This window comes from Amborella trichopoda, chromosome 8 (assembly GCF_054954075.1).
Source record: "Amborella trichopoda isolate Santa Cruz 75 chromosome 8, AtrichopodaSantaCruz75HAP2 v2.0, whole genome shotgun sequence".
Lineage (NCBI taxonomy): Eukaryota > Viridiplantae > Streptophyta > Magnoliopsida > Amborellales > Amborellaceae > Amborella > Amborella trichopoda.
The window spans coordinates 12,512,031-12,536,623 of NC_142343.1; the positions used below are offsets into that span (position 1 = coordinate 12,512,031).

At 35.2% G+C, this 24,593-nt stretch overlaps 2 protein-coding genes and 1 non-coding gene across 5 annotated transcripts; 1 reads left to right on the forward strand and 2 right to left on the reverse strand.

The window, feature by feature from the left end:
* The first annotated feature begins 1,512 nt into the window (after window positions 1-1,512).
* Window positions 1,513-5,783, forward strand: LOC18435967 (laccase-17). The gene is made up of 5 exons (XM_006845999.4): window positions 1,513-1,653; window positions 1,758-1,909; window positions 3,119-3,492; window positions 3,766-4,734; window positions 5,406-5,783. Exons 1-5 carry the CDS (start codon window positions 1,540-1,542, stop codon window positions 5,534-5,536), a joined length of 1,740 nt encoding a protein of 579 aa, XP_006846062.4. The 5' UTR covers window positions 1,513-1,539; the 3' UTR covers window positions 5,537-5,783.
* A 6,715-nt stretch (window positions 5,784-12,498) lies between these two features.
* Window positions 12,499-12,579, reverse strand: TRNAL-AAG (transfer RNA leucine (anticodon AAG)). Its single transcript has one exon. It is a non-coding gene; the product is annotated as a tRNA-Leu (tRNA).
* Window positions 12,580-14,979: 2,400 nt separating this feature from the next.
* Window positions 14,980-24,549, reverse strand: LOC18435964 (5-oxoprolinase 1). Of its 3 annotated transcripts, XR_016060793.1 has the most exons (3): window positions 24,493-24,549; window positions 24,147-24,262; window positions 23,525-23,839 (listed from the first exon to the last, which is right to left on the reverse strand). XR_016060793.1 is itself a non-coding variant. In XM_020668419.2 (2 exons), the coding sequence occupies exon 2, from the start codon at window positions 19,266-19,268 to the stop codon at window positions 15,477-15,479; it is 3,792 nt and encodes a 1,263-aa protein (XP_020524078.1). In that variant the 5' UTR covers window positions 19,269-19,331; window positions 24,147-24,164; the 3' UTR covers window positions 14,980-15,476. The 3 variants fall into 3 exon arrangements, 2 of the variants coding, with proteins under 2 accessions (XP_020524078.1, XP_006846060.1); XM_020668419.2 differs by lacking the exons at window positions 23,525-23,839; window positions 24,493-24,549 and adding an exon at window positions 14,980-19,331 and having other exon boundaries at window positions 24,147-24,164; XM_006845997.4 differs by lacking the exons at window positions 23,525-23,839; window positions 24,147-24,262; window positions 24,493-24,549 and adding exons at window positions 14,980-19,331; window positions 19,694-20,047.
* Between the last annotated feature and the right edge of the window lie 44 nt (window positions 24,550-24,593).

Consider the following 24,593-nt stretch of genomic DNA (forward strand, 5'->3'; position numbering starts at 1 on the left):
TTATAGAAAAAAACTGAAAAATGAAATACTACCAGACAATTGTTACCGCGTGACGAACTTTGGACGGTGATGGGGGATAAGTAAAATCACGGTTCATTTTCACCTATAAGTGTTGCATAGTATTTTTCCCTTTATTTATTTATATATATATATATATATATATATATATATATATGTTGTGTTGAGTTCCGAAGAGAGTTTACACCAACCCACATTGCCAACGAAAATTAATTTCACAACGTAAAGGAATAGAGCATGTATGCTTTGATCCCTAGGGAGGATACTGCACATCTCCTACCTAGTTCAAAACACCTACTTACGAGAATTATTTTAGTTTAATATTTTGGAAAATACATAGCAAGCACTAGATGATTATGTTAAAAAATAATAATTTTAATTTTAATTTTTGAGATACTTTGATCTAGCCTTTCAAATCTTGACGGCCTCTCTTCAAAATAATACTTTGACGGCCTCTGTTCAATCTTGAGTCATAAGGTTTTTTCTACTGCATCGAGAATTTATTTCAAAATTTTTATTTGACGAGATTATTCTTGGGTTGTAAGGATTACATCCCTAAAATTTGAGATCTAAAAGCATGTGTTTTACGTGGAGGAGGAAATGTGTGGTGTCCTCCTAGGGACGAAGAAATCTTACACTACAGGGAACCGCATATTCTATCCTCGCTAGCTAGGGAGGATATTCTACATCTATTCCTTCCCTCAAAACACCTATTAGGATAATATTTTTAGCCCAAAAATTTGAAAAACAAACTCTAATTACTAGATAATTATTTTTTTAAAAAAAATTGAATTTTAAGTTTTTTGACATTTAGATTTAGCACTTCTAAAATTAGATGGGCTTTATTTAATTTTGAGACATAAGTTTTTTTATTTCATAAAAAGTTTATTTCAAAATGTTTTCATTAAAGGGCTGAGCATGTACTATGCTCCTTTAGAAGGACACTGCGCTTCTCCTCCCTCGCCCAAAACACTACTTAAGGAGAAGTTTTGTTAGTCTAAAATTTTGAGAAACATATAGTAATCGCTAGATAATTGTTTTTAAAGGAAAAAAAATATTTAATTTTAAGTTATAAAACTTAGATCTAACTCTTCAAAAATTAGACGCTCCTAGCTCGCCAAAGTAAGAGAAATGAGTTATTATTTCCTGGTTTAGAGAGAGAGGGAGATTTTGGTATTGATCAACAAGCCTTTTCTCCATGAAGAAACTTGGGTGCAATCTTTCCACACAAAGTAAAGAGAAAAATCATATAAAAAATAAGAAGGATTTTCTTTGTTGACACTCTAAAGTTCAGCTCGACCAACACAGGTGCACCCCACACTAACCCTAAACAACTTCTTTCTCCCGCTCCTACCAATTCTAATAAAATCATTTCAGTACCTAACAGCCAAAAACAAGAACACAAGAATACTCAAAATAGAAAGGATAGCATATATGGCCAACCCCTCTGGCGCTATAAAAGCCCTCAAAACTTGGGTTTCTCAACAGCTAGAGCTCAAGACGTTCACTGTTAGAGGAGCAATGGCTTCTTGCCTTAGAGCTTTTGCCATGGCTTTGCTTCTCTCCACAATTCTTTTGAAGTCTGAGCTCTCAGAGTCCAAGCATGCAGGCATAACCAGGCATTACAAGTTCAACGTATTCTCTCCCTCTCTAGAGCCATGCATTACAAGTTTAATCTAATGCTTCTCTATCTATCTGTCTCTGTGTTAAATTCATGAGATGTGTGTTGGTGGGTGCAGATCCGGCTTGAGAATGTGACTCGGTTGTGTCACACGAAGCAAGTGGTAACGGTGAATGGGCAGGTACCTGGCCCGAGGATCGTGGCTCGAGAGGGTGACCGACTCCTCATTAAAGTCATCAATCACGTCCCCAACAACATTACTATTCACTGGTAAAAATGACTTAAATTAGTCTTACTTGTCCAATTTATTGATTAGAAGGTGGTAAAACACATTATCATTATATTAAGGAAAATTGTTTCATGCGGGCTGAACCGCATTTCTACAATATGCTGTCCCAAGATATAAAGCATCCATTTTAAAATGGATGCAAATAGGCCTTCCATCTAAAAACAATTGAAACTAAAGATCTAAATAATTTCTTCATAAAATCATTTCTTTCATCCCTTAAAATTTATTTATTTATTTATATTCATGATCTCCAAGTTCGATATTACATGTCCTTAAAAATATGTCCAAAAATCCATCTCAAAAATAAAGTTTTTAAGAGTTGACTCATTTTGACATGGACTCATAGAAACCGTGTCCTTAAATTAAGGATGAGTTTCCTAGGAGTCAACCAACTTATAGTATACATATGGGAGCCCAACTTAAACCTATCTTAAATATGGATTTTTTATCCAAAATTTTAGGGATGATCATGAATATGAAAATAAAATAAAATTTAAAATATTTAAAATGTAATTTTTTTAGTAAAATTTCTTCACAATCTAAGTTCATTTTAGCCCCATTAGTGTTTTACAACATCCATCTTAGAGATGGGCATTGGTTAGTGAGCCGGCTCTTGCACCAGCTGACTCATGAATAACTTTTCCTCATAGTAATAGCAATATTTATTTCCCCTTAATATTGACTCTCCTATTCATCATCTTTTGCGCAAATGAGTACAATATCGCTTCCCTTTCATAAAACTTCATTCTCTAGTGTCTGGTGAAAGTACATAACGCCATTGATTTTTGGTTTGAGGTTGCAATCATCTTTTGCTATTAGATGCAATTCTTTCATAATTTATAATTTAACATTGGTTATTTGGAAATTAGAAATGTGACACATAAAACATAGGTCGTTATGTTGCGACTATAATCCTCAAGCAAAGGATAATTTATAAAAAGAAAAATATTTTATGAGTCATGGGACACTGCCTGCTCATCTAAATAACGCATTTTAATGAAAACAAGATTTAATCCTCTGGGGCCAGTTTTAGCACCCATTTTTCAAGTAAAATCATCCATTGTAACAATCACATGCATAGGTGAATAGTCGTATAAACAGGTTCTGTTAATAGAAAACTTGACATGAAAACGATCAATTTCATCAAACACTTACTGAGAATATGGTTGTGTGATGGCACATTTGTACAGGCATGGGGTGAGACAGTTGCAGAGCGGATGGGCGGACGGGCCTGCATATGTAACCCAATGTCCCATACAAACAGGCCAGAGCTATGTCTACAACTTCACAATTATCGGTCAGAGAGGGACATTATTTTGGCATGCACATATATCGTGGCTAAGGTCCACATTGTATGGTCCCATTGTTATACTGCCCAAGCTAGGCATCCCATACCCCTTCCCTAAGCCCCATGGGGAGGTTCCCATCATCTTTGGAGAATGGTGGAATGTGGATCCAGAGGCAGTCATCAGCCAGGCCTTGCAGATGGGTGGTGGGCCGAATGTGTCTGATGCCTACACCATTAATGGGCATCCAGGACCCCTTTACAACTGCTCAGCTAAAGGTAATGAAAACATAAATCAAGGGATTTTGTGGCTTTTGAGAAGCATACCGCTAGATGCTATAAGTGATAGTAAAGCTCTAGCTATTGGGATTTAGGATATAATACAAAAACTATTTGACAGGTAGGATGGGTAGAAAGTTGATTTTGGGAGGTATCTATAATATACCATAATTTAGAAATAGCAATTTTATGAAAATTTGGTACTGCACCGCAACATTCATGCATTCATGATATTCTTCTCACTGACCAAAAATTGCAACCTTCTTTTTACAGACACATTTAGGCTGGAAGTGGAGCCCGGGAAGACATACCTCCTCCGGCTCATCAATGCTGCACTCAACGACGAGCTCTTCTTCTCAATTGCCAACCACTCGCTCACAGTTGTGGAGACAGATGCTATTTATGTCAAGCCCTTTGCTACTGAAGTTGTCCTCATCACTCCAGGCCAAACCACCAATGTCCTCCTCACTGCAAAGTCCCAGCCTCTTGGCACCACCTTCATCATGGCTGCTCGTCCTTATGTAACAGGCCTAGGCACATTTGACAACTCCACCACTGTAGGACTCCTCCACTACAATATTCCCTCTTTCATTAACTCCTCTGCATCGAGCCCCAAGCTCCCCCTCCTCCTCCCCACCCTTCCTCCCTTAAATGACACTGCATTTGCCACCAATTTCAGTAGGAGGCTCCGTAGTCTTGCCACAAACCAATTTCCTGCAAACGTTCCCCAACGGGTGGACAAACGGTTCCTTTTCACAGTGGGACTTGGGACTAGTCCCTGCCCCAAAAATCAAACATGTCAAGGGCCTAATGGGACTAAGTTTGCAGCCTCAGTGAACAATGTGTCCTTTGTGCTCCCTACCCCTGCACTGCTCCAATCTTACTTCTTTGGCCAATCTGTAGGAATTTATATAACAGATTTTCCTGATAACCCGCCCATACCCTTTAACTACACCGGATCGCCCCCTAATAACACATTAGTCCGTTTTGGTACCAAGGTAGAGGTACTAAAGTTCAATACGAGCGTTGAGGTAGTGCTACAAGATACTGGTATCCTAGGAGCAGAGAGCCACCCCTTGCATTTGCATGGGTTTAATTTCTTTGTGGTGGGGCAAGGATTCGGGAACTACAATCCCTCCAAGGATCCTGCCAAATTCAACTTGGTAGATCCGGTGGAGAGGAACACCGTTGGGGTACCGAGTGGTGGTTGGGTGGCATTGCGGTTCCTTGTTGATAACCCTGGTAATATTATGGATCTGTATGTGCGTGTGTGTGCATGTGTGTGTGTGTGGGTGTGTGTCCTTTGAGCTCCATTCTCCCAACTATCATAGGAATTATTCGACAAAAAAATTGAAACCTACATTTAGACAAATTTGCATTACCGTGAAAAAAATGTCCTAGACACTGATCATATGAAAGAAGCAATCTGAGTTATAGTGGTAGATACTCAGCATATCGTTCGATCTATGGGCGAGGCAATCCCCCCCATACAATGTAGGGAGTTGTGATTAAGATTCTTTACATTGGATGGTGAGGACCTCCTTGTTAATCAGAAAATGGTAGGCATGTGAAAGCGTGAGTTTCCACTGTAACATGTTTGATGGTTCCAAAACTTCATAAGTTGGCATAGATTTTCATAGCATAAGAAAATTTCACAAATTACAAACTTAATTTTGAAAAGTTTGTAATGAATGCCACAAGCATCCTGGACATAGAATATATTACACAGTCCAACCATCACCATCCCTTCTCAGTAGTTTTCGGTGGAAACTAGCCAAAGTTGCTGGTGAAAGTTCATCATCAATGTCCACACTTAATTGTAACATGGGTTATGTACTCTGCATGGTTGCTGTGTTATGATTCAGTGGGCTCAAAGCTAGGTTTGCTAATATGTGTTGATGATGATGCTATAGGTGTGTGGTTCATGCATTGCCACCTCGAGGTGCATACAAGCTGGGGCCTCAAGATGGCTTGGTTGGTCCTTGATGGGAAGCTCCCAAGCCAAAAGCTTCCTCCGCCTCCTTCGGATCTTCCGAGCTGTTAGATCCGATTTGCACTGTCCGATCTTTCGAGCTGTTAGATCCCATCAGCAATGTCTCCGATTCAGCTGTTCCCAATTTTAACTTATGCCTTTTTGTTCTTTTTATGTTTCTATTTCTGGGTTTTTTGTAGCTAGAACGGAGGGTTAAGCCAGTTCCTTGGTTTCTTTCTCTGCTGATTGCTAGCATATGCCTGCAATAATGTGAATTTTTGAAATTTTTACAATTTAATAAATAAGAGTTTCTTTGTTACTCTTCTTCTTGAAAGTGAATTTGTTAGTTACTTTTTCCTTCTTTCATAGAACTGATCAAAAGAGAATATATACCGTTAAGGCATTTACGAATGTGCGGGCATGACTCAAATGGCATTTGCTATTACTAAACAAGAAAACCATTGAAATTTATGAGCAAATCTCATTTTAATATCCGAATTGAAATAGTCCCTTTTAATTTATTTTTCAACTCATATTTTATTTTAATTTATTTTTTATACATTAGATTAAGTCAAATTTGGTGTCCATACTTCTCACCATCACCCACTTGTAAAAAAAATACTAAAAAATAATTTGAAAGAAATAAAATAACCAAAAGACCTTTAAATTTTGATCAAAAGGGAGTTCTTCATAGACTTCTCAAACAATTCTAAAGGTCGTAGATAAACAAAGCCAAGGGTTGATATAATAATTCAAGCTCCTTGGGTTTTAGGAGAGTGAGAGTGTAGCTCATCTTTGCCTCCCACAAATAACAAACTTTGATTATTTTCGATTTAGAAAAGGATGGGTTTCTATGAGCCAGATGACTCATATGTATACATGCGGCCACCTCTAAACCTCACCTACAAGACGGATTTTTTATCCAAAATTTTACAGATTCATCATTTAGGCCAAGTTGATAAAAAATAGATAAAAAGTTTGAACTTTAAAATCTACCTTTTTTTTAGGGATGTTTTTGACACCGTCCGTATTTGATTTGACCCATGCGTTTTACGCAACGTCCTTCTTTAACGAATATTTTTTCTTTAAAACATGAACACCTGCTTACTCGTGAAACACTTTTCCTTTCAAAAATGAAAACTCTAAGACCAAAGGGACAATACATGCCACCTCATCTACAAGTAGTTTTTGCTGAATCCTCCCACAAGGGAAGGGCTCCTACAATGCAACAAGTACGGGGATCAACAGTCCACATCTCAAATCATCATTAATTTCATATTTAAGCAACATAAATGGAGAATATCCTTTCTTCGCATATGATGTGTGCATACCGAGATCACATATGATGAGTGCATAATGGAATTGGCGGTAATATTGTCGAGTCCACAATGAAATCTCTTATTCCATTTTCACCAAATGATAAACGCCTAAATTACTACTGACTTTAACCTTTAGAAAAGGGATTTGGGTCGTGCTAGGAACACCTCCATACTTTAATCGGTTGGGTTTGGTGAGAGCTAAATCACTATACCCATATTTTCTTCTAAAGATTATGGTATTATGAGAAATAGAAAATTGACTTTTTGGAAGCAAGAAAGTGACATTTTTATAAGAGAGTAAATGAGGACATAATACCTTTTCTTTGAGAGTCACCCATTTGGGGGTTATGGGAATGGATTTCCAACATGGAGATGATTCTCCAAGAGAGAGAAACATGGCCTCCGAGAGAGAGGCGGTATTCCCATGAGTTTTGGGTTGGTTAACTTCTACTTTTAAAGAGAGAAAATATCTATGTTGCTCTCGAAGTTATCTTTCTGATAACGGTATTGCGGTGGGAAAGAGGTTGATCGACGGTGTTACTGGGTCGGGAGAGCGGGTTTAAAAGGGAAGATCTGTGATGGTCTTTTACAGATATTTAGAAATAAGTATTATTTTTTGTAACCGAAAATTGTAATCTTCATTGGTTGTAGATGTAGTAGCTCTATGGGGTGAACCATGTAAATCGTATGTTGTTGTGGTGTGTTTTTTATGTTTGTTTTATTTATCGCTCTCGATTTATAGTTGTATTCATCTACTTCGCATTTAGTCAATCATGTACACGATCTTAGGTGAGATTTCGGTGTTTGGGATTTCTGATTCCGCAAGCTAAAAGTTTCTCGAGATCCCTAAATAATCACCACCTCACTAACACTTCGGAAAAAAAGTTAACTCCTTTTCTACAAGTAAAGACTTGTCTTCCCCCATTGAATTATCCTAAAGAAAAAAAAGTGTGCGTACTAGTTTATAGCCCCAAACTAAATAACGTGTAACCCAATCAATTTAGTGAAAAATATATATATATTTGGGATTGTATCTTATAAGATCAAGGCTGTAATCACCTAAAATCAACATAGCAAAGTTACATTACCTCTTACGAAGGTATATTTTCTTGTTATATACTTCTTCTTTAAATTAATCTACACCAATATATGAATCGGGCTTAGGCTTTATTGTTTAGCAGTTGACATTAGCGCCATTAAATCTCAAGTTCGATTCTTATCGCTGAATTGCCGAAAAAAAAAAGAAAACGATGTTTAAAAACTCAAACCATCGAGTTTCGAAAAATGCGATTCAAGCATTGAAAAATCTTCACGCCTATCATCTCAGCTTGAACATTATGGTTGTGAAAATAAATTAGTCCATTTCGCCTTAAAAATAAGTGTTTATAGATTCTCAAGATTTGTATTGTTTTTTTATTTTCAAATTTCATTATCGATATTGGAAATTAAGTAGAGCCGTCATGGAGACTTCCAATGCTGAAAGTGCTTTCTAGATGAGGATTTTAAGTGAGGTTTTAAATTGTTTTCATAAAGCCTAGGCGTTATAGAAACTTCATCCTTAAATAAAAAAGAAACAAAAAATAGATGAAATAGAGTTATAGAAAAATAAAAAAGAAAAAGTATAATCAAATATCCAAAATCAAAGCTGTAAAATATAAACAATTTGGGAAGAAAATGCTGGAGAAAATGACATGGACAAAAAAAAAAACCAAAATTTCATCTTAGAAACTTTTTGTTTTGATTAAAATATTTTTTAAGGCTTTTCTATATGTTTGGAACAAATTTGAAGGAATTTGGTGACTGATAAATGGGAGAGAGATTGCAAGAAAGGAAGATGGGGTTATAGGACTCAAATATAATTACATTTTTATGGAAATTTTTTATCCAAATATAACTTTTGATCCAAAGAATGATTTTTAGAGCTAAGAGAGATTAACTTGTTACCAAATCAAAATAGGAGAGATGGATTATTGGTAGAAAAAAGCCAAAAACATTGAAAAATAAATTTTTTTTACTACTTGTTCATGTGAAAAGTGAGCATCGGGTGACTCGCCCTATTCCAATAAGAAGTAGCTGGGGACCCCGCATTTCCAATCGACATTAATGATTCAGAGTAATGTAGAATAATTTATTATAAAACAATATTCAAAACAAAATTGACCATTACATTATGGGTGAGGTTTGTACAAGGAGTCAAGGTGTCAACCAAGGTAAGATGCACCTCAAAATTATACTGAAAATGCAGTTTTGGTGCTGCAAAAGCCTGGTTAAGAAAATTTATTGTTACCCCCAATTATGAAATTTGAAGTTTTAAAAATTGTGACAAACAAAAAAATCTATAAACACTTGAAAACTTTGAAAATGGACGGTCCAGATAATGTGACAGAAGACGAACTATTTTTAGGACTAGAAATCACCTTTTTTTTATGTTTATGAATCTCGTGGTCGAGATGATCGATTTGAGGCTTTTCCATAATAGGGACAACCTTCTCTATTAGGTTTTCTCGGTGTACCTTATTCATACAGTATAAGGTTGACACCTTATGTAAACATTTTTCCTTATATTCTATTGTAGCTAAAACAAATAAATTAATTAATACCAAAGTAATCAGAACATCAAATTTTTTTATCAGATAAAAGAAGATGAATCCATGATGAGAGGTTTAGTCCTCTGGCATACATGGAATAAAATAGAGGGAAAATTGTTTGATGAGTGAACGGACTCTTGAGCAAGTGCTGGCTGACTTACAAACGGCCATCCTAAAAATGTTATCTAAAGTGTATTGTCCCTGAATAAGATATAGACGGTGCATAAAAGAATAGTAAAAAATTTTATTTTAAATTTTAAAAGTTTATGTTTCTTTTCATATTTAGGATAATGTTGGGATTTATTAATGGCAAAGTAACGTATATATCCGGTATATTTATTGTTATTATGAAAATAGCTCAAAGTTTATGTTATTACTCGTATATCTGTTTTTCCAACTTCCTAACAATTTTTTTTTAAAAAAAAATGTAACTGCCTATTTTCGGTTTTTCAAAAATTAAAAATTTTCAATTTTTGAAAATCCTAATATTTATAGTATAAGCACACTTGCTTATTAGTAAGTTGTGAATTGGCGGCCTAGGGGTTCTTTTATGCGAGATGATTGGGGTTTGAATCCTCAACCCGGCTTAATTCAATTTTTGATACTTACCCAAAAAAAAATTTGTTGTGGGTTGGTGTGTTGGGTCTTTGTTTGTTTTTTTTTTTTTTTTAATGACTCCGAAAAAATTCTTTTTACTTTAATTATTCTAATACCTCAAACCTATATTAGATATACTTGGGTCGTTTTGGTTAGTATGACTGCATAAAGTTTGGCCTCGTCAAGGTTCGAATCCGAAGCTACATAGGACGTACACTTACTGACATGCCAACCCACGGCTTATTTTAATAAAAAGTTGCACTTATACTATAAAAAACTTGTTAGGAAGTTGAAAAACAAATATACCAGTAATAAGGGAAACTTTGAGTTATTTCTGTAATAAGGGAAACTTTGAGTTATTTCTGTAATAACCGTAAATATAACAAATATATACCTTATTTTCCCTTTATTATTTGGATAAATAATAAAGTTGCGCTTATACTATATAAAAGTTGTTAGGAAGTTAAAAAACAAATATACGAGCAATAAGGGAAACTTTGAGTTATTTATGTAATAACCGTAAATATAACAAATATATACCTTATTTTCCCTTTATTATTTGGATAAATAGATGGTATATGTAGCTTTGAGATCATACAAATGTCAAAAATATAATTTTATAGAAGTATAATTTCCTTGTATCACAATAACCTATTGACATTAAATTATTCCCCATAAATAAATAAATAAATAAATGACTTTTACATGCGAATCGGATCGGTTTAGCCTCTACCCTAACCCGACCTAACAGGATCCAATAACCCATGGCTTATTGTAATAAAAAGTTGCACTTATCGTATAAATATTCGGATTGTTCGGTAGTTTCTATCTTCTTTAAAAAAAATTGTTAGGAAGTTGAAAAACAAATATAAAAGTAATAACGAAAACTTTGAGTTATTTCTGTAATAACCGTAAATATAACAAATATATACCTTATTTTCCCTTATTTATTTGGATAAATAGATGGCATATGTAGCTTTGAGATCATACAAATGTCAAAAATATAATTTTATAGAAGTATAATTTCCTTTTATCACAATAACCTATTGATATGAAATTATTCCCCATAAATAAATAAATTACTTTTACATGCGGATCGGGACGGGTTAGCCTCTACCCTAACCCGACCTAACAGGATCCAATAACCCACGGCTTATTTTAATAAAAAGTTGCACTTATACTATAAATATTCGGATTGTTTGGTAGTTTCTATCTTCTTTAAAAAAATTGTTAGGAAGTTGAAAAACAAATATACAAGTAATAACGGAAACTTTGAGTTATTTTTGTAATAACCGTAAATATAACAAATATATACCTTATTTTCCCTTTATTATTTGGATAAATAAATGGTATATGTAGCTTTGAGATCATACAAATGCCAAAAATATAATTTTATAGAAGTATAATTTCCTTGTATCACAATAACCTATTGACATGAAATTATTCCCCATAAATAAATAAATTACTTTTACATGCGGATTGGGATGGGTTAGCCTCTACCCTAACCCGACCTAACAGGATCCAACCTAGACCCAAATCCGTTCCAATTCCCTTTCCCATTGAAAGCCATTATTCACTCGTTTCGTATGGGCCGAGTAAATTAAGTTAAGTGTTTAACGAGGTCATCCCTTGTCCTCTAACATAGCTGCTTCAGATCCCTATTTTTACTTGGAAAAATTTTATACGTAGGGCTCTAAACAAACAATTTAGAGCCCACCTCAAAAATTTCATTAAAAGAGGCCGTTTTGATGTTCAAATATCTTCAAATTGATTATCTCGTCATCAAGATGAATGGACATGAGAAAAAAATAGATTTCAAGTTTTAAAAATAGTCCATCTTTGTACGCATTTTTGAATGGTCAACTTTCAAGATTTTCATGTTTTTATAGATTCGTTCGATATACACTATTTTTAAAGCTTTCAATTTTATAATTAAAGATGAAAATATATTTTAAAGCTATCGTAAACTTTTTCAACATTAAAACCATATTTCTGGACACTATTTGAAGGTGGGCTTTACTTTGATTGTTTGGAATCATAGGGCTCTATATAAACTACACCATTTTTTTTTTCTTACCGACATAATTTAGTAAAGGACCATGTTTCTATGCGGCATACATAGAAATACGAGCCTCTCAATATATCTATTTTTTAGATGGACTTTAAAACTTAATTTTTAAAAACATGTAACCTCTAACATAGAGATCATGAATATGAAAAAAGCATGGAGATCGTGAATATGAAAAAATAAATAAAACTTAAAAACTAGAAATAACAATTCTTGTATGAAACTATTTTCTTTCAGTAAAATATTTAACGCGGCCATCCCATCGGTTTCTTGTATGGACTGCAAAAATGGATGATGATTATCGACTGCAAAAATGGATGATGACGAGAGGATGGGAAAGCTATTTTCCTTTAGGAAAATATTTTAACGCGGCCATCCCGGTGCCCGGGAAAATGGATAATGACGGTGATTTCATCACGCGGTATTTTAAACTCACTCATCGCACGCTGCCAAAATGGATTATGACGAGAGTGGGATTTGAACCCACGCCCTTTCGGACCAGAACCTTAATCTGGCGCCTTAGACCAACTCGGCCATCTCGTCTTATTCTTTATAACTACTGTCACAAATATACTACCTACAAAACAAGGAAGTGGAAGATATTTAAAATCCAAGAAAATTTATGGATTTTCAATATAAATGATTTTTTTGTCGTGGATTCTTAAAATCTCTTGTTTGGATAAACTATACAAAATTCATGGATTTCTTACAATAACTTTTATGTCAATTGTTTGGTAACAAAACTTGCTATAATTTCTCTCTCTAAAATTTTTATATATTTTCTCTCTCTAAAACTCAAAAATTGGGATGGTATATCTATAAAAATTTTGAGTATTTCTCTCTCTAAACTTTGATATGGTTTGTCTCTCTAAAATTTAATATACTTTTTTATCCAAAATTTAAAAATTGAAATTGTCTATCTAAAATTTTTGAGATAATTTCTCTCCCTAAAATTGTTAGGTGATTTACTCTCTCTAAAAGTTAATATGGTTTTTCTTTTAAAATTTTAAGATACTCTCTCTCTAAAACTTAAAACTTGAGATAGTTTTCCTCAATAATTTTGAAATAGTTTCTCTCTCTAAACATTTTTAAGTAGTTTCTCTCCCTAAAATATGATATAGTTTTTCTTTCAAATGTTAAGATACTTTCTCTTTCTAAAAGCTAAAATTTGAGATAATATCTGTCTAAAAATTTTGTGATAGTTTCTTTTTTAAAAAAAATTTATGTACTTTCTCGCTCTAAAATTTGATATAGTTACTCTCTTAAATTTTAAGATGCCTTCTCTATCTAAAACTTCAAGTTTGAGATAGTTTCTCTCTCTAAAATTTTGAAATAGTTTCTCTCTTTAAAATATTATGTAGTGTCTCTCTAAACTTTGGTAGACTTTGTCTCAAGGCTCCTGAAAGTTAACATTTAGGGCCTGTTTGGGTACGTGTTGGATATTGTCAAAATGCACTGTTTGGATTGTTTAATGACTAGGATACTTAAAAAAAGGAAAATCAAAATTATAGAAATAAGATCTACTTTTTCATGATTTCATTTAGGTATGAAATTTTAGAGAGAGAAAATACCTAATTTTTTAAAGAGAGAAATTATGTAAAAATTTTTAGAGAAAAAAACTATCTCAAATGTTAAACTTTTAGAGAGAGAAAATATGTTAAAATTTTAGAGAGAGAGTACCAAATTGTTAAAATTTTAGAGCGAGAAACTATCACAAATTTTAACTTCTTCTTTTCTTCATATCTATACCTCTCGAGATATCAATTGGAGGGTTCTCCAGTGTCAGACACTCTTTTCTAGAGGATTTTTTATGTGCACCTTACTTCAATGATATAATGTTGCAATGTTATATATTTTTTTTCCTGTAAATAGAAAACTAATTAAATATACATGGGAATTCGTAAAAAGGGAATTCTAGATAATTATCTATGGGTGTGGTTTCTGTAAGGTTGCAACCTTAAACCATCGAATTAAGGCGTGGTACCAAATTTTATCATAACTTGTAATTTTGGTGTAAAAAATTCTTAAGAATATCTCAAAATCTATTTTCATATCTAATTATAAACTTTTAAACTCCAAAAATAGTTAAAATCAAACAGATCTATAAACATATAAAAATCCTGAAAATGGACGGCCTAGATAATGTATTGCAAGATTCACTATTTATGAGATTCAAAATATTTATTTATTTTTATATTCATACATCTCAAGGTCAAGATGATTAATTAGAGGGTAGTTTTTCAACATTAAAACAACATTTTTTCAATAGATTTTTGAGGTGCATATTTAATTTTACATTTTACGATCTCAATCTTATATTCAAAACTTATTAAATATACATGGGAATTCGTAAAAAGGGAATTCTAGATAATTATCTATAATTACATCATATATTTTTTTTAAAAAAACCACCTATAAGATACTAGTAAAATGCACCAGTTGTTATAGGTCTCATCGAAATGTTATATAAATAATGTGATATTTATATAGATATTATTTTTATGGAAAAGTCTTCCCAACGTCTATTGACGAAAATGAACTGTAATTTCGCCTACCGTCAATACCGTCCAAAATTCATCGTACGGTCACGATTGTCCGGTAGTATTTTATTTTTCATTTTTTTTCTTTATAAATCAAAATGACCTAAAATTTGGAGCGTGTGTACATCTTAATGAAGTGCACTTAATCAAAATATTAAAAGAAATAATTCGTGAAAACAAATTGACCAAAATACCTCTAAAACTTTCGGACATATTTTGGTATTTTTATATAAAATATTTTTTTTATATTTTTTATAGATTCGTCTATTTTTTATAAACACACGCTCCAAATTTCAGATCATTCCAATTTGTATAAAAATAAATAAAAAATAAAACATTATCGAACAATCATATAAACTTCGAATCTATGATAATAGGCAAAATCACTATTCAGCTATAAGTGTTTTGTAGTATCTCTTATTTTTATTATAGTAGAATTATTACGCACTCATAATACTCAGTAAATACATCACTCGTTACCCTCATTAATCACACTTTTTTCTCACTCATCATTACAAACAGTCACTCATGCACTACACTCTCTCTCTAGTTCACTCAATTACACACTCAATCTCTCATTACATTCCACTCCTCTCTCATTTCTCCAATATTTCTCTTACTTCCCTCAATGCGTAGCACTCCACTCTAGCACCCTAATTATAACTTAATCTCACTTTGGGAATGGGGTTAGGGTATTTCATGGATAGGGAGGGAGCGGATGCTTCATCAACGTAACGTCCCACCCTCCATTCCATTCCATTCCATTCCCACCGACATGCGTTAACATGTCACGTACAATTTAAATCTCACCAAAACAGGGAGAGAGAGAGAGAGAGAGAGGTTTTTTTTATTTTTTCTTTCTTTCTGACTGACTGATGAGGGGGGAGGACCGGCAGGAGATCACTCAGGGCAACCCCATCCACCACCCCCCGGTGTCAATATCTGAAGGACCTCTCCTGGCCTGACCTCAATAGTCCTCTTTCCCCCAAGATAAACCCTTGTTTTATTTCTCCTAATCAAGAAATTAGCCCCCCGGGCCCCATTTTTCCCTCCCTTCAACCCTCTAGGCGCATGCACCCTCCTCTCCGAAAGCATGCTAACCACCACAGGGCGCCTGAACTCTATTTCTCTTACCAACCCCTCTCCCCCCTTAAACTTACCAGCACCCCCACTCTTCTCTCTCAACCCAAACCTATGCAACAGCACAGGGTATCTTTGCTCTAGTATCTCAGGATCTGTAATCCTTGTATTGGTCATATGGCATTGCACCCCACTGGTCCCATTCCAACTGGGTCCAGCTCCACAACCCCCTCCAATTGTTTCATAGTAACTAAATGTGTTATCCCCAAAAGTCAGATTATTCATACACCCTTGAGAACATGCGCAAGCCTGAAAGGCAGTGAGTATAACATCTGCAATTCTTTGAGAAGTGAGCACATTGCCTCCTACCACAGCTGCTTTATCACTGGGAGAGAGAAACGAACCAGGGGGGATTTTGATAATAACTGGGGCTAAGCACCCCTGGTTAAGAGGAATATCAACGCCTACTAGGCATCGAAGAGAATATATAACCGCCGCTGTAGTTACAGCTTCAGGGGCATTCCAATTGCCATGGACTTCGGGGCTTGTTCCTTCGAAATCAAAGATAGCTTCGCCCTTGATGCCATCAATTGTTAGTTTGAGATGGATTATGGATCCATCATCCATGTAGTCCTCTTCCTCTAAAATAACTGAATCACCACGTTTTTCACTGTTGGGCAGCTTGGAAACTTTAGCAGCTACTGACCGTAGCAACTCCCTAACCGCCAATTCAGCATTGGTTTGAACATGGTCCATATAGGCTTGAACATGCGCCAGGCCGTATTGCTCGATGAGTTCTTTGATGAGCCCTATCCCCCTTTGGTTTGCAGCTACTTGGGCGCTAAGGTCAGAGAGGTTGTCTTGGAGCCTTCGTGTCCCAGGAATATTTTTGTTACCTCCTATAAATGGAGATTCTAGCAATTTTATTATTCCTTCTTCTTGGAAAATCCCTTTCTCTACGAGCTTGAATGCTTTAATGGTAGCCCCTTCTTCCCAAATTGCCTTTGAGAAAGAAGGCATGCTACCGGGTGTAATGCCCCCAATTTCAGCATGGTGACCTCGATTTGCAACAAAAAACACCAATTTTCCCTTGTCAAAAACTGGGGTGATTACTGTTATATCAGGGAGATGGTTTCCTCCAGCTGATGGATGGTTTGTGACTAGTACATCGCCTTCTTTTAGGTTACCACCCCAATACTTGAGCTGCCAAGACACGGCACTAGACATGGCTCCTAACTGAGCTGGGACATGGGGGGCATTGGCCACTAAGCCACCATTCGGACAAAACAAAGCGCACGAGAAATCAAGCCTCTCCTTTATGTTTGTGGATATGGACGTTCTTTGGAGTGTCCGGCCCATTTGTTCAGCTATACCCATGAACCTATGGTTAAAGATAGATAATTCCACCACGTCAGCCTCTTTCTCTGATAGGGTTATAGTGTTTGGGGCTGAGGTTATCTCAATTCTTATGTTCCCATACTTGGTAATATTTGCTTTGCATCCCGGTTCCACTATCACAGTGCTGTTTCCATTCATGATGATAGTAGGGCCATCTATAACATGCCCATAGCCCAAATTCTCGAGCTTGAACAACGGGGTCTCCTTCCATCCACCTCTAAAGTATACATTATAACACCTCTCAGATTTGGGAGCTTCAAAAACCCTGTTAACTATTTGGGGCTTCAAAATGTTGGTACACCCAACTCCTCGGACCCTTACATCACATACAAGGATCTGCCTATTTTGGAGCTTGAATCCATACTCTTGCTGAAAAAGCCTCACAAACTCCTCGGCATAACTTCCCCCTCCTTTCTCTGGTTTCTTGACCATTATAGCAGTGTCAGTTCCCTCATATCTCAAGTTCAAGTATGACTCGGTAGTGATGCTTCCATCTTCAATTCCTTGGTCCGTAAGCTTAAGCCTCACCTGCTCGGTCAAGATGGTCTCTCGACGCGAGGCCTCTGAAGCAGAGTCTGGCCCATAAACTGCAGAGTAAGGCTCCTGCGCCTCTTCGATAACATCTGCTAATCCCATGCCATACGCACTTAAGATCCCACAATATCTATGAATAAGGACCTCAGTCATGCCCAAGGACCGAGCTATGGCACAAGCATGTTGTGGCCCTGCTCCTCCAAAGCAACCAAGTGCATGGTTCCTTGTCTCATGGCCCTTCATTTCAGTGAGCTGACGAATAGGCCGACACATGGTTTCATTAGCCACATTGATGAACCCTAGGGCAGTCTCCTCAATACCCATGTCCTTTGCCAGAGGATCCTGACTCTTTCTATAACTATTGATCACAACCGAAAGCTTCCTGAATTCTTCTCTTGTGGCCTCGACATCTAATGGCTGATCCTCATTGGGTCCAAATATGGAAGGGAAATAGTCAGGAATCACAGTGCCAAGTATGAGATTAGCATCAGTTACAGCCAATTCACCACCTTTTCGGTAACAAACTGGACCAGGGTGTGCACCCACTGATTCAGGCCCAACCCGAAAAGTCCCTAATTGAAACTTGAGTTTTGAACCACCACCAGCTGCTACAGTGTTTATGTCAAGTTGAGGGGCTTGGATGATTGACCCAGCAATTTGGGTCTCGAGAACTTGCTCATAACTTCCAGCGTATCGGCTCACATCAGTAGAAGTCCCTCCCATATCAAAACCAATTATGCCTTTTTCAGTTTCGAGCCTGAAAAGGGTCTGTGAGTAGCCCACAACCCCACCAGCTGGACCAGATAGCACAGCCTTGTGGCCAGAGAATCGACTCTCTTGTGCAAGACCACCATCCGATTGCATAAACAACACATTCACTCCCTCCGATCCCTTCTCAAACATTGACATGAAACCCGAGAGATATTCTTTTATAACAGGGGTGAGATATGCATCGACAGTTGCTGTGAGCCCTCGAGGCACTGCTCGAACCATTGGTGTCAATTTAGAAGATAGGGACACGTGCTTGAAACCCATACTTCGAGCAAGGTGCTCCACTGCTAATTCGTGTTGTGGATATGTGTAAGAATGCATTAGAACAACAGCCAAGCAGCAAATGCCTTTGGCAAGAAGGCCTTTTAACAGTGGCCTGAGGGCTTCTTCATCTAAGGGCTTTGAGATTCGAATTATCTCACATGATATCCCTTTAACAAAGCCCTGGCTATTGGCTTCTTCTTCTCCATCAAGCACAAGCTCAATCCTTTCATCAGCCTCTATTACTTCCTCATAAAGAGTGGAAGGCATCGAAACTGTTAGATCGAATAGGTTGGGTCGAGCTTGATTACCAATTTTTAGCAAATCCTTGAACCCCTTAGTAACACACACAGCAATTCTCTCACCCTTTCTTTCAAGAAGTGCATTCGTTGCAACAGTGGTGCCCATTCGAATCGACTCTATCTTATCAGTAGGGATCTTTGAAGAACGGGGGATCTTTTTGCCAGTGCACTCTTCTAAAATTCTTCTGATTCCTTCAATAGGGGCATCCTCATAATTTGACGGATCAATCGATAAAAGCTTCATGACCCGACATGCTGGTTCACCAGGAACCTCTGCATATATGTCCGTGAATGTGCCCCCTCTATCAATACAAAACCTGAATTTCTCTCCTTTTACACTCCCCATTTTCTAGAAAATCGAAAGCCCCTCCCTAGAAAGTTGAAAGACCCTTCTCAACCTTGATTATACCTGCAATATACAGCAATACACCAAGGAAATTAACGGCCTTGTCTGCTCAAAATCCTGTTTAATTTCAGGCGTCCACTTTAATCGGTACCAAAACTGGGGTTTCACTGTTTCAGACTAGTGGCTAGAAATCCCTATGAAGATGGACCCAGTGCTACAAAACTATAAGCAAATGTAAAAAGATTTCAGAAAGAACTCAATTTCGAGATACACTTCAAATTCTATAAAACCCATTTCAATTTCAAAGCTGTCTTCAAAGAAATCAGTTTTCTGTACTGCAATTCAAGCTCAAGGTGTTTCTTCAAGATGAAACAAGAACAGGTTTCAGAAACTAGCGAAAAGCAAATTAAAGATCAGAAGAATACCTTATTGTGGAGCTTTACAGATAAGAAGAGATACAGCCTAGTGATGAGACTTTAATAGCTTTTAGAGACTTGAAGAAAAAGAAAGATACTTCAATTACCTTGAGAAAGATTCATAAACAACAGAGAGAAAAGCACTCATAAACAACAGAGAGAAAAGCACTCATAAACAACAGAGAGAGAAGAGAAATCCTGTTACACGGCGCGGCTGTTGTCAGAAAACCCAATGATTGAACACTTTTTTTTTGCCATTTTTTAATATGAGAATGGATCAACGAGCAGCCCGGTCTGATCTTTTCTTTTTTGATTCCCCTCTACCTGTTTCGCCTCAACATGGGAGGGTTGGTTTTCTTGGATAAAAGTAACGGTTGAATTTTCATGTGGCTAAATTCAAGGCCAAAAATTTATATTTATATTTTTTATTTGAGTAAAATATTTATCAGAATTTTTTAAGGTAGGTTTATTTTTATAAAGAGAATTGAATAAAAAAAATTAAAAATATTTTAAATAATAAATTATTACAATACTTTTAAATGTATTTTGATCAATATTTTTATTAGAAATATTAAGCTAAAACATCATATTAATATTATTTATAAATAAAAATAAAAATAAAAAATAAAGTTATTTTTTCAGCCCTTAAATGAGAATGGTTCAATCCGAACTGTTAAAAGGTGCTGTGTACCTTTTAAGCATCCACAATGAGAGCTTGGAATAGTAAAATTGATAAATATTTTCGTCAAATTGGATTTGAAAGTAGCCCGAATGAACCTTCTCTGTATGTAAAAAAAAGAAAGTGAAAATTATCTCCTAATTATATGCCTTTATGTGATTTGATTTATACTAACACAAACTCAAAAATGTTGAAAGAATTCAATAAAGCAATGATGAAAACACACGAAATGGCTTACTCAGGGATCATGAAATATTTTTTTAAAATCCAAGTTAACAGTCAAATAGATAAATTTTTATCTCTTAAGAAAAATATGTCGAAGATCTCTGAAAAAAAATTTAAATATCAAATTTAAGCCAGTGAGTATTCCAATAACAATAAATGAAAAGTTGTTAAAATATGATAGTGCAGAAAAAATTGATGTAACAATATGTCGAAGTTTGGTTGGTTTTCTTATTTATCTGACTAACACAAGGTCAGATATTGTGCATGCAATCAGTATTTGTTCTAGGTTCATCAATGAAGCAAGTAAACTGTATTTTGCAGTAGCAAAAAGGATTTTGAGATGAATCTAAGACACAAGGAAACACGGTATCAAATATATTTCTGAAAATGATATTAATCTTGTTGAATTTTCTGATAGTAATTTAGCATATTCAATTAAAGATCTGAAAATGTTAGTAAGTTATTGCAAATATTTTCTGATAGTAATTTAGCAATATATTTATAGATATGTTTGATTTGCAATATATTTTCTGATAGTAATTTAGCATATTCAATTAAACTGTAAGGTTAGTAAGTTATTTTTGTTGAAAAATTTAGAGATAAGGTAAGTGCAGTAATTGAATAGTTTTTTTTGTCCAAATTGATATGGAAATTTAAAAAAAATTTGTGGTTGGTGAGAAATATGCCTATAAATATGCATTAATGGAACCAAGAGTGTGTGCGGAAAAACTTTTGAGCTGTTAGAAAAAAGTGAGAGAAGTTAGAAAACCTTGAGTATTGTTGTCATTTTTTACTAATTGAGTGTATACTACTTGTTTGAGTACAACTTCCTCTTAAATCTCTCTACCAATTTTTCCCTTTTTCTTGACAATTTTGATCGGTCAAACTGATTAAACAAGATTAAATATTTTTTAAAAATATATTTTGTGTTTTTATACTACCATTCCTATCTTTAATTTATTTTTTGAATTTCCGGTTTAATCAGTTCGACTGCAAAACCTTTTTTTTTTTTTGGGACTTGAACGGCAGAATCTTGACAACAACTATGTGAAAAACCTTTATGATGATCTAAGAATCTATTTCCACCCACTTATTATGAAATTTAAAGCTCTAAATATATTGCAAATCAAACATATCTATAAATACTTACAAAATCTTGAAAATAAACTGCCTGCACCATATTTAGGACTTGAAGGCATTTCTTTTCATATCAATACATCAACATGATCAATTCGAGGATTTTGGAACAACTTATTCCATGGGTTTTTAAGGTCCTCCCATATATGCTCTTTCCATTTAATTAATGGGCTTGTATACAATGAGACCATTTACCTTTGATATAAAGATATCATAATTACTTGCAACCATCCGATATGAAATCTGATAGCTTTGATGTGTTACAAAATTCGAAAAAATTTCTTTTGAAGGTTGAGCTTGGTCAATGAAATAAATAAACCTATCCAATTTCTCGTCCAATGGTCAAAATTAATTGTGAACATCTTATACCAAAGATAAAGGTGTCATATTATATGTTTCCTTAATTAATATATGGGAATAAAAGTCTTGATGATACCCCTGTTGAAAGTGAACCCTTTCACATAAACTTTAAAAGGGAGAAAACATAGGTGCTGCAATCTTAGTCCCTCCATCTCCATTTAGCATCCCCTCAAAAGTAATACCCATTTGGTAAAAAATGGTCCTCCAATTGCACCAACCCAAATGTAAATCAGTGAGAGTGATCTATCATCTTCTCTGAAAATTCTGGGCTTTAGGAAGGATAAATTAGTGGAACTGCAACTTAGAAATGAATACAATGTAGAAGACAGGGGATCATGAATACAAATTCAGGTTTACCAAACCAGTTGCAAAAGTTTATAATCGAAACTTATGGCACAAATTTACTGTAAAAATTTTATGGCAGAAGATTCAAGCAAAGAGCTTTGCAACAGACAAAGAATGGAGGAGAAAAGTATAGATAGAGATAATGAGAGGAAAAAGTGAGGAGGGGGATTCTGAAACAGAGAGATAATGGATGAAAAACAGTGTCGTGAGAGCCAATGCCCTAAGAGAGAAGAAAAGAGGAAGGGCTGGGGTTCTGCCGTAGAGAGAGTGAGTGGAGAGAGAAAAAGAGAGGATGACCAGGGCTTCTCCAATACAGATATTGGAGGAGAGGGAGAATGTAGAAAGGGCAGGGGCAGGGTAATGGTCCACTCAATGCTTTGCACAAATTTTAATGCTTGGATTGGCAACTAACACTTCCATCTTTTTTTTTTTTGCATACGTTCAGGTACAAATTGACTGTAAAGAGACTATTTATCTTTTATATATTGATGTCACAATTATTTTATTCCTTTCACATCTTAAAGTATTACATCTTATAACATATTTTTTGGACTGTCTATTTTCAAAAAAAATTATATGTTTAAAGATGTGCTTAATTTGAAGTATTTTTGAAGTTTAAAATTTTATAATTAGATATAAAAAATTAGATTCTTACACAATCCTAAGAATTTTCGATACCAAAGTTGTATCTCATGATGGTTTGGAGGTATACCTTAATTTGATTGTTTAAGGTTGCAACCTTATGAAAACCACACCCTTTTCAAAAAGATGCAGTTAAGGCATTTTTTTACTTAATAAGGCATTTTTCGAATAAATAACTATATATATATATATATATATATATATATATATATATATATATATAGAAAGCCCCACCTTAAAACTCGCCGAAAATTGTACTTTGGCATTGGAAAATTTTCAAATCGATCATATTGGCCTTGACTATTATACTTGTGAAAAAATTAGGATTTCAAGTCCTAAAAATAGAGTATGTTGTAACACATTATCCAGACCGTCCATTTTTCCTCTCATGGATCCACAATTTCTGTAGCAAAGTACTTTCCAGACGAGGCTTCAAGGTGAAGCATTACTTCTTTCACAAGGCTTAGGCCTCACAAAAACTCCCATGTTATAAATAATACTTCGTAGTAAGGTGCAGATATGTTTGCTTTATACAGTGGTGGCGGTAACCATGCTTGTGCAAGATATCCTTATTCCAATTATAGTGATGACACAGACTAAATATATAGTCATCGTCGGAGCCGTATCAGTATCGCAATGCAACACCCACCCCTATGTGAAGTGTGAAGGTAACACTGGTACTTCGATGTTCCTTCCCTCTTTCATTATTCCTCTTTTCTGGCTTTCCATTGCACTTCAAAATTGGCATTTGTGTGCTAAGATATCAGCTGCTATAAACAAGCAATTCTTTCATTTCTTCCAAGAAGATTCATTTAGCAATTCTTTCATTTCTTCCAAGAAGATTAATTTAGCGATTCTTTCATTTCTTCCAAGAAGATTAATCAAGAGAATCAGGTTTTTCGAAATACGAGAGATAAATTGGAACCAAAAGATAAGAAACACAATCTGCAAAATATTACCAGAAATTTTGGATAGAGAAAAGAGTGATTCACAAAATATAACCAGAAATGAAGAATTCCCAAGAAAAGGAGCAGCAAGAGGAAGAAGTTCGTCGAATATAAGAAAATAACATACCCTTTCGCTGTGTGTTCCAGACAAACTGCAATTGCTCCTATAATGGAGATACACACCCACCCATCTGATCAAGAAACCAGCATCTTTCCTTCCTTCATCTAATGACTTTAAAAGAGCTGACACTCCATGAATTCAAAATGGTTCTTAGCATCAGCGAGTGTTCCCAAATTTCAAAGGGAAAACAAACAAGAAGAAACTCCTTTATTTTTTTCAAAAATTGAGAAAACTCAGAGCTAAGACTTAATTTTTGCAATATGTCTCGTCCAATGAGAGTGCGGCTGGAAGCAAACAATGGGTTCCAATCAGAAACATGCAAATGCTCCCATCCATGGAAAGAGACACCAACCTGAACAACAAAACAATGTCCCTCTTTCCTCCAGCCAATTGATGCATAAAGCTGAAACTCACAACATTCAAATGGGATCCAATCAGAAACTGTGATCCAAA